Source organism: Strongylocentrotus purpuratus, unplaced genomic scaffold, assembly GCF_000002235.5.
Source record: "Strongylocentrotus purpuratus isolate Spur 01 unplaced genomic scaffold, Spur_5.0 spur5_scaffold_16, whole genome shotgun sequence".
Lineage (NCBI taxonomy): Eukaryota > Metazoa > Echinodermata > Echinoidea > Camarodonta > Strongylocentrotidae > Strongylocentrotus > Strongylocentrotus purpuratus.
In genome coordinates this window covers 19,431,042-19,443,067 of record NW_022145601.1, presented here as the reverse complement: position 1 = coordinate 19,443,067, position 12,026 = coordinate 19,431,042, and the positions used below count along the sequence as shown (strand labels likewise).

Here is a 12,026-nt window from a genome sequence, read left to right as displayed (position 1 = left end):
TTTCTAATTATGCAAAAACATATTTGGAATGATGCACGTAAAAGACAGTTTATGATTTCGTGAAAAACAAGAAAAACGGGGAGAGAAAACAGAGTGAAAATTTAGAATGTAGATGCATCTCACACCTACTTAATGTAAATGTGTACAATCTTGTACATGTACAAGTTTACTTGATTGTAAAATGCTCTAAAATGTAATGTTTTGCTTCCAAATGACATTAGCACAGTTTCAACTTTCCAGTAAACTTAATGTTGAAAAAAGAGAGGTATACATATAACTGACACCATCTGTGAAGTCCAGGGAATCTGCTGCATGTGGGCAATGTCAATTATTGTCATCATTATTTGAACATAAATCCAAGTCTAAGCAAAAATATATATACACTGTACATGTGTATATCAATTAAAAAAAAAAGTGGAATTAGAAAACAATTACATGAACACTGTAGATCTCTATATTTCCAAGTTGTCACACCATATCATAACAAATGTTATACTGGTTATTAATTTGTTTTCCCCTTCCATCTCTTTTTTGGGGGTATCTAAATTTGTTTCTTACAGTGAGAATATGATACTGTAGGATTCACACAATGCCAATGAATAGGGACATGTGATGATATGGATGATACAATGGACTGAAGCTAGCAGGCATATTTGCATTGATATTTCCTGTACCAGTCAGGTACATGGCACAAAAAGTAAAGGCTACCTTTAGCAAATATGCACTGTACCTGCTTTGCAATGTGTTGTAATTATTCAAATTCAAAGATATGACTGTACAGGGACATGAAACCCGGAATAACTCCTTTATAGCATGCATACATCTAACTGACATGTAAGTCTGCATTCCAAACTGTAGCTGCCCCTCCCCCCCCCCCCCCCCCCCCCCCCCCCCCAATTAAAAAAAAAATTGCTATTTATAGAAGTGCAATTAGCATATCGAGCATAATATGCTTCTACATTGCATGAGAGAGAAAACAGAATATTTAAAAAAATATTTGGCTTAGTTTAGCATGAGCCACGTGTATACATATGTACCAATGTAGTGGTAAAAATAGACATTTATAAAAACATTCTCTTTGCACGCAAAAGAAATTTTTCTGTAGTAAGTGCAATTTGGAATTTGATTTGACGAGAACTTCCTTCTTCCAATTAATGTTCAACAGTGAATATACACCAGTTTCACAGATTTGTTTCAAAGCAATAAAGCTGACATTCAGGTTTCCCATAAATATTGCCTGTCATTCACATTGACAACCTGAAAACAGAATGGGAGCAATGTAGTGGTAAAAATAGACATTTATAAAAACATTCTCTTTGCATGCAAAGAAATTTTTCTGTAGTAAGTGCAATTTGGAATTTGATTTGACGAGAACTTCCTTCTTCCAATTAATGTTCAACAGTGAATATACACCAGTTTCACAGATTTGTTTCAAAGCAATAAAGCTGACATTCAGGTTTCCCATAAATATTGCCTGTCATTCACATTGACAACCTGAAAACAGAATGGGAGCAATGAATTTTAGCACATTTTAGTTAATACTTTTGCATTTTTGTTTGTTTGTATGGATGTAAAGATTTCCTCCTTTTATAGTATGATAAGGAGTAGCTTCTATTGCACAAGCAAAATTTATATTTTCTTCATACCATTCTCCTTTATAACGGAACTAATTTTGGGAGGATAAAAATCCAGTGGTTTCATACGAAAGCATACTTAAAGGTTGTTTCCTATTTTTAAATTAAGAGTAAAATGCTGTATCTTTCCTTGATAGAAACTCTCCCAAATCTATCAACTTAATAACTTGTTCGTGGCAGAATTATGGAAATCCCTTGGAAAATGAATTTTGTTCATCTCCCTTTCTCTTTTCTCACCCTGAAAAACTTATTTCTCCAAACTTTATGAGGTGATCCACATTTTCTCATTTCAAAGAATATCTGGGCAAAAGACTTGAGCTTGCAGTAAATATGGCCAAATACCTCCACCTCATTTTGCATAAAAGCTGCCTTGTCTATAAATGTACATATGCAATTTAGCATATTTATCTGAGTTTGAATGGTTAGTGAATGAAAAGGGGCTTTTGCAGCTTTGAAAGAATGCCATGCATGGCGATTCTCGTCGACTAAAACCAAAATAAATTTGGTTAGTTAGACATCATGGGGCGGGCGCCTTGTATATAATCATACCTTGAATCTGTACCCCAATGCATGGCGTATATTTTTGCCAAATGACCCCGAAGTGTGCGACGAGTTCTCATTTGAATTCTTCCAACTGGATCCATATTCTGTGTGACTTGCATCAATGTGGTATCTTGTACAGCCTTCCTGGCATCCTGTACAGAGAGAGAGAAAACAATTTGCGAAAGAAAGGAAGAAACAGTTCATGAGTTGTGTTTACATATATTTCAAAAGCAGAAATACACACAAAAGTCATTTGGAAACACTTGATCGGGAAGGGAAATATTCAGAGAAAATATAGGTACAACAACAACAAGAAAAATCTGAAAAATCTTTAGTACACAGCTGGGGGGGGGGGGGGGATTCAAAATAAAAGTTTATTTCAAACAAAGTAGCACACCGACCTTTAGATGTACCTACATTTTGTACAGGTTCGTTGGTAGGTACATGTATGTACTGTATACCATGACATTTTTCATTAAATATAAATGAAATATTTAAAGAACAAACATCCAAAATAAGTGGTCAGTGAGAATATGATAATCGTGATGGTTTCTTGACATTTTTTTCTATTGGCAAGTTAAGAGTGATTGAGCTTATAAATAGAGATAAACAAATTGATATTTTCAAAAAAGGGAGGACATCCCCTTGTGTATGTTTGTTTAATTGTTTGTTCTGAAGCACATGTGGGTTTGAAACATGTGCATGATAATTACAGGCAAAACAGCTGGCCGTAACTACAGCATCACTTTCATAAAACAACATGTGAGAGTGATCTAAATTTATGTATGAGCCTTGTCCCATGTTGATTTCCAGCAGTGTATTGCTATATTCAACACACATGTTCATGTACATGTACATCCCTTTTCTTCTCAAGTGTTTATTTCATCACATGCCAGTCGCTATATTCGAGTCATTCTTATAGATTATTAAAGACTTGTTATAACCAAGGCAGCATTATTTACAAAATATGTTGTGACAGTGACAAATTATATTGAAAGAAATACTAATTAATAGCTTTCCCCTTTCAGCAAGCAAGTCGGCCAACGATTGGCATTCATCTTGCAAGGCTGTTGCTTGCTGTACGCCGTTACACCAAGTCTAACTGATATTGCCTTTGTCTACAAAGGGAAGGTTGGATGATGATGGGAGGAGGTATACTACTTAGCTACCATGGTGACGCACATCATCCAAGTCCGTTTCTATGTGGTACTGAAATGATGGCAACCAAACAACGCAAATCCACATTGTAATCAGGCATTGTATCGGAAATGTGAAGCATTATGAAATGAAATAGAAGCAGAAGAATAATTGTATTACATCCACATTTAGGAATGCAAATCTAATAATGGATGTTTTGTAAGAGCATTTATTTGACTAATATGCTTTACAGGAGGGATGTATAACTGTATGCCTTTTTTGTTGTTTATATAATCAAATGGAAATTGGACGCAACTTGCTATCGTTGTATAATATAAGAGGACTGCATATATAACATCTTCATGCCTATGAAAAGCAATATATTTCCTTCCCATCAGCCAGCATCACCATGGCTCAACGCATGTGAGAATGGTGTTACTAGGCAACAAAGGCAAAAGAGGATACTCTACGCATGCCGAGATGACTAACCGCACTGTGCACGGTATAATGCAGCTAATTATGTATGCAGAGAACACCTCCCTGTTAAGCTCACACAGCAGCAGCCCTGCTGTAGCTTATGCGGCGGCCGCTGTGCATTGCTCAGCGCACACTACCACCACATCACTACTATACCCTGCACTTTGCTTGCCAGTGTAATGTACATGTAGATGTTCACATGGGCGTAATACACACACGTGAAAAAGCCTTGGCTACTGTACAGGCAGCTAGCTATGGGCTGGCTTTTGCCTACATTGACATCATGTACAGTATGAACGACGTGAATGTATGCCCTTCATGAGATTATTTCAAGGCATTTTTATGTTATCTCCCATTAAAATCTGAGAAAAAGCAAATTGCGGTATAATTGGCATCTAATGAAAGCACAACAATATCCCATTCAAGGCCTTAATAATGACTTGCATAATTGGTATTTTGGTCACCTCCCATGTCATAGCATACTGTGTTAGCTCCATATATTTTGGAGGGTCTTGAAAAAAATGAGCAAATCATTCTATTTTTATTTCTGTATACAGTAGAAGCTTAGCAAGTGCATTTCTGATTCAAATTTATGTGGTATTTTTTTCTTGACATGTACTCAGCAGAATGAACATGGTCTCTAATATATGGCTAATAGAAAAAAGTAGCTCCATTTTTTAAATAGTAAATCTCGACTTCCATAATATATGGCTAATAGGATAGTAGCTCCATTTCTTAAATAGTAAATCTCGACTTCCATCAAGTTGTTAACCCTATATCATTTTTTCTACTTTGCTTCAAAGCAACATGCAGTCTGCTCAATCTCCTTTTATCAGTGTGTAAATGTCATTAAAATGTGTAGCATCATTTTGATTTTCAAGGTAATTTTCTTGCTTAAGTGTCTTGATTCAGTGATATCAGTAAAATTATCTGGTAGTTGGTTCACAAGTCCATGTTCATGGAGACCCTTTGAATGTCAATCAAAACTTGTTTTGATCTACTAATTTAAACATAGGAAAACTAGTTAAGGTAATGCAAAGTTTTGGGAAATTTTGAAAATTGGATGGATAGTAATTCTTCAATTTTTTTTGTATAACTAGAAAATTTAGCCCCTAAAACATTTTTGCTTTCGAGAAATTGAAAATTAGAAAATTTACCGGAGCTCCCGGTAAATTTCAAATAGTGCCTAAGGAAAATCTCAGAATATGTAGTTCCGATATATAATTTCCAAACGGGGGAATAGCAAATCGGTCAATTGTAGTCAAGAAACATCAGTGTTTTAAAGCTAAAGTAATATCAGTCTTGAGAGGGAGCTATGCAACATAAAGAGTTTATTATGTACAATTTCATCACTTTAGACTCGATTTCAACCGCAAGAACGATCAATGAGTATTGTAAAGTTGCATGCTTTCACTATGTTCATTTGAACCAAATTCATGACCCCATACCAAAACTTTGTATTACCTTGAAGGATATTAATTTCATATAGTATAATTATGGCAGGCATTTGCATTGGGACTTGCATGTCGTCGTCATAACCCTACTGTAATGTAAATAAATTACTCAAAGAAATAAGCCAAACTACAGTCTGTATGCAATGATTCTATGCATTACAGACTTATTAACTCATGATTTCTATCAGGGCCACGCCTTATAAAGAGTTGCTATTAATTGCAACTTATCTATGATTGATACAATACCAATCGCAACTAGGTACATGTACATACATGTACATGTAAGAGATAGGAGACTGCAAATTTGCGATTGATTGGAAGACTTGCACTCGATTTGTATCAATTGCAAATCTTTATCAGACAGGGCCCTGCTCTGACAAGTTCGTCGACGGAGACAGGGAATCTCTCTCAATCCTATCTTCTTTTTCCCCCTTTTTCTGTCGACTCCTCCGAAGGAGATTTTGTTGGGGAGAGGGTTCATACATGTACACGGAACACACAAGCAAGAACAGTCCACTTTTAGGTTTACAGGATCTAAATGAGCCAGACAATACATGAAACAGAAAGAGGAACAAAGTCTGTGCAACAACACACATTACACAATGAACAAGTACATGTACATACTACATGTACATGCACAAATATATACAATGAACAAGGAAATATGCACTTTGAATTCACGATTCCTATTGATCATCAGGACTTGTAGGACATGTCCTTGTCAGCTTGTATTTCAGGAAATGCGCAAGAGTTAATGGAAAATTCAGGGTAGTTTGGGGTCTGTCAGAAGCTTCTTGTACATGTACATGTATATATGCAGGTATGATATAAAACCCGCATGTATATACATGTACATTATAAATCTTAACATAAACGATCATTCATGCATAATGCGAATGTGCCATAAGCTGAAGAGGGGAATGTAGTTTTATACATGTCATGAACATGTATGTAACTTTATTACTGGTATTGACTCTCAATAATTTGGGTTTCGGGTGTGTAATCTTCTATTAGTGACTTTGATTTGCATAATCATTTCACTGCATGTATTGCTGTATTTAGATCTGGCCAAACCAGGATATGAATGTGCCCAAAGCCTAAGAGGGAAATGCTGTTTTATATACCCATTATGATCAAGTCTTAATTGTTTGTGTTTCAGTTGTGTGTTTTCTTGTAGTGCAACTTTGATTTGCATAATCATATCACCACATGTATTGCTGTATATGTGTTTTACTCGATTTTCTTGTTCTTCGTTTCTCAATCCTCGGACAGTATACATGTAGCTCTAGTCAAACTAGGATTATTTTCAACAAAAAAAGATGATTTAATATATATTTTCTCGATATTTTCTATTGCAGTTCAGTCAGGCAAAAGTATCTTCGGGCTCAAAAATAAACTCCATTGATATCTTGCCATGCATGCTTAATGTGGCTTTTCATTTCTTCTTTTGCTGCCATTTTTTGCACGTAGTTTATGGTTGAAATCATTGCCATTTGATTCATTGAATTCAAGCAATGCAACCAGGCAAGCAAAATCTATTCTTATTCACATATTTTTCTTCCACTGAAACATACCACTCGCGAGAGAACGGTATATGAATGACGTCACATAAACGTGAGGAAGAAGAAGAAGACAAAGCACTATGATGACAAATACTAAGCAACAGCACATGCAGGATGAATGGAGTGATAGAGTAATTGATGTGCGTCTGCTTGGCTGGCTGGCTGGCCACCCCTTCGGCTGAGGCCTCCCAGTGCATGGGTACATACATTCATAATCAGCATCCAGGTTTTTCAAGCCGGCTGCACGATGATGATGATGATGATGCCTGAAATAGCTACCGTCTGTGCCTGACTGAAGGCGAGTTTATGTTTCCAAGCTATTTCTGGAGACATGGCAATCTCTGCATTTAACGGCCGTCTTGGACCTTGGCATCACACTACACACAAGTAATATACTGAGCTCGTACCGAATTCATTTTCATTGCTCAAGCGGGTTATCTTGCTTTATTACCACAAGCATTGCCACGCCCACTCCATAAAGACCATTCTACATCCCTGTCACTTCTAAAATGTATTTTTCAGATCGTTTTCCCTTTTTACCTTTTGGACCCTTTCCAATCACTTCCAATTTCTCAGACAAGTCATCTTCTTATGTACAGTTTGTCATAAGTAGAAGATCATTCTTCCCTAATTTTCCCAAAACAATGAATATCTAGGCTGTTACACAATGTTGATTTGGACAAAATTCACATCAAATTGACAAGAAATATATCACAAAAAGAGGACAGATTGAAAAGTTTCCTTGTGAATTCTGCCTACAATCAAGCATACTCTTCCAAGCAAAGAGTTTCATATTGTTTTGTAGAATAAAAAGCCCTTCTTTTTTACTTTGCAAATCCATCAGTCTCAGATTGGTAAACGTTTGGTTTTCACCAACTACTATCATTTTCAGCGACAATTTTTTTGTCACTGACCTTTTTCCAGGTCTCTGATTGGTCAAATTTAGTCAGTGCTGATGGTTGTCTGCGGGCAAATGTTGATGAACCTTCCACCCCCCCCCCCCCAGAACACACAAGTCCACTAACATGCAACAGTACAGTAACATTAAAGCACTATGAACACCAAAGGTCTTGGATTACATGTAAAGTAGCCATACTCACCCTGATTTGGTTTTTTAAGGTCTCCCCTTCATGCCGTAGATGTTCTAATTCAGTCGCCATTGTTACCTAAATAAAATATGAACCTGCAATGAAATGAAGATAAAAAGATAATTCTACATTACTTTTCTACAATATACATTCGCATGTTTTTAAACACATTTCCATTCACAAACTTCACACAAAATCAAACATACCATCATCAAACAGAGCAACACAAATATTTCAGAATGCCCTGATGAACGAGAAAACAACCCTTGCGATTTGTAGGTCACATTGAGAAATGCATGGCAATCTTCACACATGTACAATTTACACATGAAGAATGGGTTGGTTTATTTCAGAACAAAGAGAAGCTTGGTATCATAGTGCATGTGTGCAAGCAGTACACAAGTTGTGTCCATTAAGAATAACAAGTCTCGTTCCAAGAGATCCTGTAATTGAAGAAAGTGCTTCACAATTACAGGTAACCGGAATTCCTTTGCCTAGCCCTTGTGTAGTATCTTTATTTAGAGATCACAGTCAGTGTAACAAAGTAAGCCTGAAATAGACATATAGACAAGAAAAATGTAGTATTTGATATTAAGTCTGGAAAAAAAAAAATAAGTGGGGTATTGATGCCTGAAATCAGCAATAACCTACAAACTAACAGCCCGGCTTTTTATCTGTATTTGCATTATGATAAGTAGTGAATTTATAATTTTAGAATTAAAATGCATTGGGCAGAGTGCAATCAATGACCTTTAACCTACATTCAGACTACTAGAGTTCATTGTGTAGCTATAGGAGAATTGTGTGGGTATACATGTACAACAAGTGCAGTTTTTCTTAGTCTGAATATTGTATAAAGAAACGTTATATACATGTACCTTGCAATGTAACACATGCTTGGGCATCGTTTTGACCGAAACCCCCAAAAGAATACGGCTACCGTTTTAGACTAGACGTCATATTGAACGAAAATCGTATTAACTGGGCGGGGCTAATTGTGAGCACACACAGATGACTTCAAAATTCATTTCTCTGTATGACATATCTTTATACCATCTTGTTTTCTAGTCTGTGCGATACCATTTTTGGCACAACTTTTATGCAGTTTGAAAAGGCTATTGGTCTCTAAGTCTCTCCAGTAGGTTGGACAGATTGTCGTTAGAGTAATGCAAGCTTCTCCTGACAGAATAAAATGACCTTTTGTGCAAAAATTTCTACACCATCAATCTTGCAAAACAGAACAAAAGTATACAGAATCTGAAAGCAACATACATGTAAACCCGAAGAGCTTCAGAGAGCTCTGTTAGATCTTTGAGAGAAAAAGAAAAGTCCAGACAAAGAAATCTTTCCTTTACAATAGAAAAGCCAAATTGAATCTTGCAGATGATATCGATGAATTGCTTTTTTGCACATTTGCAATAGACTTTTTTTACATTTAATATTGAAAACATACATAAACATACCGGATTACCGGTACATGTACACTGTACATGTACATGTAGGTAAGGAAATACACATATTGGTATTGAATTTTCTTGTACACATGCACATAATGATATTCAAAATGGCACACACAAAAGTCACAAATCTGTGATAAAGTGCTTACTACACAATGTATTACCTTTTGATACGATTGAGAACTTTGGCAGAAGTCTAATACAATAAATTTGAGCAAGAATGTCCATAAATCGGCACCACACCTAAATCATATGTGTAGGCATATGATAAATACAATGCAAGTAGAAAAAGCCAGTTCAAACACACACTGCAAATGCTTACGGTAGTAGCATGAGATGCATCCGGGCATGCATGATCTGTGTGTGCTCTGATGCAAGCTCTTCAGCATAGAATGCCCGTGCTCAGTTTAATGCATGAATAGCAAGCAACTGAGCATGTGCAGTACTGTAAACTGTATTCATAGAAGTTACGTTCTAGTCAGGTAGTTGTATGATGTTGCGTGTTTACTTTCAAAATATAAAATTAAAAGTCATTCCATGTCTTAAAACACAAGCCAATCGAATCGTCTGAAAAGTGACATGGGGTAGATTTGGCTGGATTTTTTTTAGTGAATTTAAATGAAAAATAAATTTAAAAACCCTGAAGTTTTAGTCCTACGGGCCAACAGGTTTTAATGTCGTAGCAAGTTCTTCTCATGATTTTGGTCAAAACATGGACAGATGTTTTAGCTTTTATATTACCTTGGCTATGTAACCACATGCATTAATTGTGTAAAGCCTTATAATTTTGTCAGAAGTTACCATAAACACAACTAAAACCAAAGACCCACCTCTGGAGTGGTTAAACATTACCCAATTTAAAGGGCAATCCTACCCTTGTAATAACTTTTTTTTGGTATGGTAGCAGAACAATAAGAGAATCAGGAATAGTTTGAAATATGAGATCACTAAATCCATGCACATCTCATATTAGCAATTTGGTCAGTGGATTGTGACATACATTTAGCCATGGGACAACTCTCCCGTTTTTCATGTATACAAATATCCTTAATTTGTCTTTTTCTCTTAAATGCCTTCTCACTTGGGGGACTTCTCAAAATATATTACGGATATCAAATTATTGTAGGTCCTTTAACCCTTTGAACCCGAATCGCTGAGCATATTTTTTATTATATTTTATCATACATGTAGCAATGCTCATTGCATAGTGCACCCATCATTCCAAAAAATCCTTTTGCTGTCTAGCATTGTTAATTATTCAGGTGACGTTGCCTGGATAACATCTAGAGAAAGATGTCACGTGCATTGGTTATTACACAGTTCTAAGAAAATTACTGATACTATTTTTTTAGACTTCATTAATTATAAAAGTGAAAAATCAACTTCTTCCTAACTTTAAAGAGAAAGCGTGACAGCAATTTTTCAATCCACTTTAAAAAAAGATGTAGTTACAATTTTATGGTAAATATGCATATTGCATTTCCAGATTCTATGATCTCCTATTCAAGGTTCAGGCAACGGTCAAGAGGTCATTGAACTTTATATTGTTTTGAGTGGACCTGGAATATAATGGCAGATTAAGATTGCTTGTGTAGTTGTCTTTCTCAATATGTCAATAATCAATATCAACAGCTTTTACACAATAGTAACAGAGAAACAGTTGGCAACATGCCTGTGGAATGCAAGACAAAGCGTGAAAACATTAGGTCGATAGGGCAAAAAGATTTCTGAGCCTGAATTATCCTATGAACCTCGTTTGGCCAGTTCGAAGGGGTTAGTTTTTACATGTAAATTGGATGATCTAATGATATCATTCTCTGCTTAGATCATGGATGTTTATTCGAAATTACAATGATTTTTTTTTCTTCTTATACCGACTTTTTTTTGCTGTGCACGGTAATCAGAAGCAGGCTTTCCTACAATAGCACTAAAGGTGAAAAGTTCATGGCGCATTGATTTTCACACATTTTGCACGTTTGGCATGCAACAACAACAAATCAACTCAACTACATGTACATGTAGAAATGTATTCAATTGATAAGCATTTTCTGCTGGTGATGTAAACTAAAATTCTAGGAAAGCTGGAAATATTCTTCAATCAAGGAAACAATACAATTACTCTCTATTGTATAACTTTGGGATATACTGTATGTACAACAAAGTATATATTATACTATGATAACTAGTTCTTGCGGACAAAAATGTAACACAAGATACATGTAGTGCACATACAGTGCAAGATAATGGTATAATAAGATAAAAGTGAGCACTTTTAGTGCCCCAAAATACAACAAAAAATCTTGACTGCCCAAGTGTGAACATAAATTTGGTTGGTTACTATTTGGACATTCTAAAGTACATTGTACATGTAGCCCCACTTGAAAGTCCATTTCAGTATCCACATAGCCATCATTTTTTTTCAGACGAATATAATGATTTTGCCAATACAGTTTTATAGCAGACTGGCCCTATGGCCACTTTTCTAAACTGGAATACTGGCATACAATCATGATACATGTAGAGTGTACCTGTGCAATGACCCACATAAATTTCTGATTTAATAATTAATTTCAAACTAATGATAGAGTATGTAGGTACCTACATGTACATTTAAAATTCAATCAGCTTCCAATGCCATGCAAATTATAAACCCCTACTGATTTTTATCAATAAT

At 35.7% G+C, this 12,026-nt stretch overlaps 1 protein-coding gene across 8 annotated transcripts in view; it reads right to left on the bottom strand.

Annotated features, from left to right (window-relative positions):
• Positions 1-12,026, bottom strand: part of LOC590203 (guanine nucleotide-binding protein subunit beta) — a 44,292-nt gene that overhangs the window by 17,802 nt on the left and 14,464 nt on the right. For all 8 annotated transcript variants that reach the window (XM_011662961.2, XM_030986987.1, XM_030986990.1 and 5 more), the window contains exons 3-4: positions 7,908-7,990; positions 2,184-2,329 (exon numbers count right to left, since the gene is read on the bottom strand). In XM_011662961.2, coding sequence (XP_011661263.1) covers positions 2,184-2,329; positions 7,908-7,967 — 206 coding nt within the window. In that variant the 5' untranslated portion in view covers positions 7,968-7,990. The remainder of the gene's footprint in view (positions 1-2,183; positions 2,330-7,907; positions 7,991-12,026) is intronic.